General features: G+C 31.7%; 1 protein-coding gene across 1 annotated transcript; it reads right to left on the bottom strand.

Annotated features, from left to right (window-relative positions):
- Positions 1–324: 324 nt before the first annotated feature.
- LOC120086242 (30S ribosomal protein S17, chloroplastic) lies at positions 325–1,106 on the bottom strand. Its single transcript, XM_039042788.1, has one exon. The coding sequence runs from the start codon at positions 1,089–1,091 to the stop codon at positions 492–494; it is 600 nt and encodes a 199-aa protein (XP_038898716.1). The 5' UTR covers positions 1,092–1,106; the 3' UTR covers positions 325–491.
- Between the last annotated feature and the right edge of the window lie 2,735 nt (positions 1,107–3,841).

Below are 3,841 nucleotides of genomic sequence, written 5' to 3'. Positions count from 1 at the left end.
CAAATCTTGATGTCAATATGAAAGCCCAAAACAATCTATAAGTTAGAAAAAATTAATTTTTTAACTAAAAACTCGTGATCAATTCCACTAGCAATGGACCGAGAAAAACTATTTTTACTATTTTGGCAATTTCCCTGATTTGTGTTCATATTTTAAAGTTAAAAAAAACAAAGAAGTAAAAATGTGTGTATATGATGGCCATATAAATAGAGATTTTCCCTTAAATTTCATTATAATCTATCCCATACCATTTTATTTTATTTATTTATTTTAATGAAGAAGATGATGAAATTTAAATATTACTATTTTCTAAACCAAAGGCAATAATCCAGAAATTTGAAGAGCAACAACACTAAATCATCACCAATTCTGTTACCAAATTCAGAAGCCATCAATGGCAGAGATGAACAACTCGAAAAAGAATTCGAAAAAAAGATTCTAAAATTTGGATCAACCACAAACATCAGATCCACCAAACCAACCCATTACGCTTAAACCTGTTCTTGCTGAGACTCCAATGGAATTCCGAGCTCTCCATCACCGTCTTCCGCCGCTTTCTTCTTCGAACTCCTCTCCGGAACCGGAATAGCCAGGAACGTCTTCATCTTGCTGATCGGACGGCATTTTTCAAGCTCCACAAAGTCTCCGACCTTGAACTGGTTATCCGGATCGTGCGCCTGGTACTTCTTCTTGATTCTGATACGGCGCTTGTATTTCGGATGAGGCGCTAATCGGACGACCTCCACGGCGACGGTTTTGTCGTTGGTGGCGCAGACCACACGACCTTGCAGGGACCTCATGGCCCTAATTGAGGGGAGGAAATTGGGGGTTTGGAAGGCCGATGGCGAGGGCTTGGAGTGGAACGGGAGAGGACTTGAGCCATGGAGGAAAGAGGTGGAAATTGAGAGCTTCTTCAGCCTCTGCAATGGAGGAATTTGAAGAAGGGATGAGGAAGTTAGAGTTGCAGACATTTTTTTTTTAGGGATTTTTGGGTTATCCGAATTGAAGACGAAGATAAGAAGAAGGGTTTTTTCTTCAACGAGTGAGGGAGATGACTGGGAGGAGGAGGAATCCTGTGCGGGAGAGCACATGGTAACCAATATAGGACCCCCCCAAATAAATTTATTTATTTATTTATTTTTAATAGAAAGTTTAGCATTATATTTCATGGACTAAATTTTTAAGATGTCACTAAAAATTTGTTGGTAATAACTAGTCTATTGTTGGAAAGATTTACCATAAGATTAGCCAAGTCATAAAATTAGCCTTCTTTTTGTCCGGCATTGAAAGATCTACAAATGTTTAATTCCCGAAAGATTTGAAATGTTTTTTCTTTAGTTAATTTAGATTTGAAACATTTTTCATATTTAATATAGATTTGAAATGTTTTCTATATTGAATCTTTGAGATTTTTAGGAGGGCATTCCGTTTTTGGTAATGTATTTCTCTATTTTCATTCTTTAGTTCTAGATAAAATTTTTACTTGATTTCGATCCTTCTGCGACAAGTGCACGTTTGAGAAGAGTGTTGTGTTAACCTTGAAGAGCAATCAACAAGTAACGATTTAGCACCAAGATCATCCCACAATTTGTTTTTAAGGCCGTGATCATTCCACGACACAACAATCGAACTATTCGACACTCCGATCTATAAGATTTTTATCATGAATAAAACTTATGTTAAGATTTTAAAAATAGAGATAAAAATAATCACTTTTTTTTAAAAAAAATTTATATATAGAGAGACCGAAATGAAAAAAAAAATGACTAAAATTATAATACCAAAATGAAACAAAACCAAAATTACATGAAAACTAATAATACATGGATAAGACAATTCTTACCTCGTCATCAAGCTTGTTGTACTATATACAAATATAATAACATGTGGAGTAGATGAATCAAATCTTTTAATTTAAAGTTTATAGTATAAACTTTTTAAGTTTATTGCAATTAACTATTTTCATTTTGCATACTAGTTAAAAACACGTGCGATGCATGTAATAAAAAAAATTTAAAACCTAAATTTTGAAGATGAAATATGAAATATGAATGAAATATTTTTCATCTATTTTAAATAGTAAACGTCTAACATGATGTTACAAATAATAAAAGAAACCATGGATAAACTATATAAAATATATTATAAACTATATACAAATATAATATGTTAGGAAATTTGTAGCAGGTATTTTCTTTAATTAAATATATATATATATATATATCCACCTTTAAAACTATTTGCAAATCTAAATTATTTTCTAAATTACCTTAAATACGTTTACCTTTTTTTTATTCCTAAAATAACCCTGTTCTGCCCCTTCTTTCTCATCGTCCAACTTCTTTCTTTACGTTAAATCTGTTTTCTTTCTTTTTGTTTTTTTCCATAGTGGGACTTCATCATCCCCCTTCTTCTTCATCGTTTTCGTTTTCTTTCTATGTTTTTCCACAATGTCGCTTCTTCTCTGAGGTTTCATCTTCTTTTTGGTCGAGCTAATGTTCATTTTTCAGGTACATCTTATCCATTCTTCGCTACTCGATTTTGAGGTTTTCTGCTCGCGTTTTCTTCTTTCTACATTCGATTTTGTATTTCTGACTTACAATTTTGTATGCTTTCATCATTTTCTTGTGCGACTTTTTCTTCCATGTCTAGGTATTCGATTTCTTACTTTGTTTTTTTATTGGATGTCTAGGTATTCGATTTCTTCTTTTTTAGGTTTCATTGATTTTACTTGAAGTATGCTTTATTTTTTATTCGATTTCCTCGGTTTTCTGGTTTGATATGCTTTAATTTTTTCTTTAAGTGTTCATAACTTTATTTTTGTTTAGTTTATATTTAGGTTTTTTTTTCCAATCAGTCATGAACTTCCTATCACTGATATTAGTAGTTATGAACTTCCTATCACTAATATTAGTAGTCATGAACCTATCACTGATATTAGTCTACTGATGATAGATACATATCATAGTGTATCAATGCTATTAGTATATCACTTATAGATATTGTTTTCTATTTACTCTACTAGACTAGAATGTCATGAGTTTAATTGTTGTTTCTTGCAGTGATTTGGAAATTTGATTAAGCTTGCAATAGTGGTGTTTCATAGTGGACAATGGGATGATAAACATAATTACTTGAATTACAAGACTAAAGGCGTATGTTGATGAGATTATGTGTTTTGAGAGTTTTGTGAGTTTGATATTAAAGGAAATTCAATTGGATGCATCTATTTCTTCAATATAATTATCGATCTTATTGGATTTTGGAATCAATGGCATTCAAACTGTGATTGAAATTCATGAAGATAATGATGTTGCTTGGTTAGTAATGTTGGTTTCGAGAAGTGGGCTCGTGCATATTGTAGAAGGAGAAGATATCAGATGATGACTACAAACATTTTAGAATGTATAAATGCAGTTCTAAACGAGCTTAGAGATTTACTTGTGGCATTACTACTCGATTTAATCAGACAATTACTTCAAAAATGGTTTTATGATAAAAGTAAAGCTGCATGTTGTATGAAATTTGTTTTGACTAGTTGGCTAAGGGGAAATTACGAATACAACATCAGATATCAAGAAGTTTCACGGTAAGAGTTACTTATTTTCATGGGTAATATAGCTGTCAATGAATGAGTTCTATTAGTGATAGAATTCTATCACTGATAAACTCAGATAGTTGGATCTTAATTAATTAATTTCTTGTCTATGTGTCATTTTTCTCAAGTTAATGCAATTAATGATGTCGAATTTCAAGTAATTGATGGAAGTAATCATTTTATGGTACATTTAGATTCCAAATCATGTACTTGTCGTGTTTGGGATCTTGATGAAATTTAATG

The sequence above is a fragment of the Benincasa hispida genome, chromosome 9 (assembly GCF_009727055.1).
Source record: "Benincasa hispida cultivar B227 chromosome 9, ASM972705v1, whole genome shotgun sequence".
NCBI lineage: Eukaryota > Viridiplantae > Streptophyta > Magnoliopsida > Cucurbitales > Cucurbitaceae > Benincasa > Benincasa hispida.
This window is presented reverse-complemented; position numbering and strand designations above follow the sequence as displayed.